The 1,885-nt window shown below is 34.9% G+C and overlaps 1 protein-coding gene across 1 annotated transcript; it reads left to right on the top strand.

Moving 5' to 3' along the window:
• Positions 1-74: 74 nt before the first annotated feature.
• On the top strand, positions 75-1,612 carry LOC111366503 (protein LURP-one-related 2-like). The gene is made up of 3 exons (XM_022987243.1): positions 75-406; positions 486-710; positions 1,292-1,612. Exons 1-3 carry the CDS (start codon positions 185-187, stop codon positions 1,424-1,426), a joined length of 582 nt encoding a protein of 193 aa, XP_022843011.1. The 5' UTR covers positions 75-184; the 3' UTR covers positions 1,427-1,612.
• The last annotated feature ends 273 nt before the right edge of the window (positions 1,613-1,885 follow it).

Consider the following 1,885-nt stretch of genomic DNA (forward strand, 5'->3'; position numbering starts at 1 on the left):
CCTCCCAGCCCCCCCCCCCCCCCCACACCACAAAAGTCCCCAACTTGTAGTTTCTTTTTGTTTATACAAAAGATTCATCTACAAAAATGGCCAGAGAGTATATAGTCAACTGTGATTGCAAGTCACACATGCACTAAGTTTCTAAATTAAGTTTAGAGCTGTAGCATACAATTTTGTTTTTTGCATGGCAAAAGTGTATCCACACACACTTTCTTCTTCTACTTCATCTAAACAAGAAGTATTCACTGTTTGGATGAAGTCTCTGATTCTACACAGCCATGGGTGCACTGTGTTTAATTCGAGCGGCCGAGTTGTATATCGAGTCGATAACTATAATCACAAATGTAGCAGCCAAGTTTTTCTTATGGATATCACAGGCAAAGTTCTGTTCACAATAGTTAAGAAGGTTAATAACAATAAGTGTTTTGAAAAGTTATACAACCTTTATTACTGTGGTTAATTTAACATTTCCTACTTGTATGCAGAAATTTACAGTTTTGGGGCGGTGGGAGGGTTACAGAGTTAGTGGCACGGATAAGAGGAAGCCTGGATTTCGCGTAAGAAAAAAACTGGGAATTCTTGGAGCATACACACACTTGGAAGTTGTGGTTGGTTTAGATGTGAATCAACCATGTCAATATACCATGGAAAATCAAAGTTGCAAGTCATCCTGCAAAATAATTGACAACTTCGGCGGACTTGTCGCAGAGGTTAGTAATATTTAACTCTTTTCTTTTAATGCTATATAACACCATCGGTACTTAGCACCAATCTAGCATTACACCAACTGATGCTTAACAGTACCCATGGTGTTAACCAATATTACTCTTCATTTCTTCCACACCTAGGAATTTATGCATGTTTGGTGAACCTTAACTTTTTAGTTTTAAGCTGTAAACAAAAATTTTATCCTCACCTTTCATAGGACCCACAACTTGTTATCCTCTTATTATATATTCATTCCGTGATATGTACCTAAAAAATTAGTAATTGCGTGGAAGTGATATTTGAAACTTGATATTTTTGGAAATGTGTAGTTGAAAAATTGGAAAATTTATCGGAAAATATGAGATTTTTGTTTTTATTTTTATTTTTTGAAGAATGTGTGATTGAAAAATGAGTGTAAAGGAAATTAACTTCAGAAAAATCACTTACACAAAAGCACTTAATCCCTCCTGATCATGCGCGAAATTTTTTGTGCTGTGTGTACCGGGCAGTGTCTGTAATCCGCTTCTGAACTTATTCTAGTTTTAAGACCTCAATCTAACAAGTTTCACATTTTGTGGGACAGGTAAAGAGAAAGATAACGACAAGTGGAGTGATTCTAGGTGAAGATGTATTGACAATGGTGGTGGAGCCCTACATGGATCACTCTCTGGCTATGGGGCTGCTTCTTGTTTTTGGTCTCATCAACAATAAGTTGTGATTGCAATCGAGTAGATATACTAACAGTGAAAAAGGAAAACCGGCTACCGTACATGAAAAATGATGAGTTCAACCATTTGAATGTAACGAGATAAAATTACGTACTCATCCAAACTTATGGTGCTAATATTGATTTAACTTTTGGTTGGTTATTTGTGATCATAATTGGATGATTAAGATTGGTGAACATCCTACGTTTAAGCTGAATTTTCTGCATGCATAAGGTACGCTAGTAAGGTTTTGATTATATGAGTCTGTTTGATTGTAAAGATAGAATTTGAGTGGAAAGAAAACGAATTCCAGGAAATTGAATTGTCTAGAAATTATTTTACTGGGAATTGTTAATTAGTGTGTTTGATTTGTATAATTTTTCACGTGAAAAATGTTGAAATAAAAGTATTTTTTGGTGTTCGTTTGACATTATTTTATATGAAAATTGTCAATTAAAGAGATAGAATTT

The sequence above is a fragment of the Olea europaea genome, chromosome 18 (assembly GCF_002742605.1).
Source record: "Olea europaea var. sylvestris chromosome 18, O_europaea_v1, whole genome shotgun sequence".
In the NCBI taxonomy this organism is placed as follows: Eukaryota; Viridiplantae; Streptophyta; class Magnoliopsida; order Lamiales; family Oleaceae; genus Olea; species Olea europaea.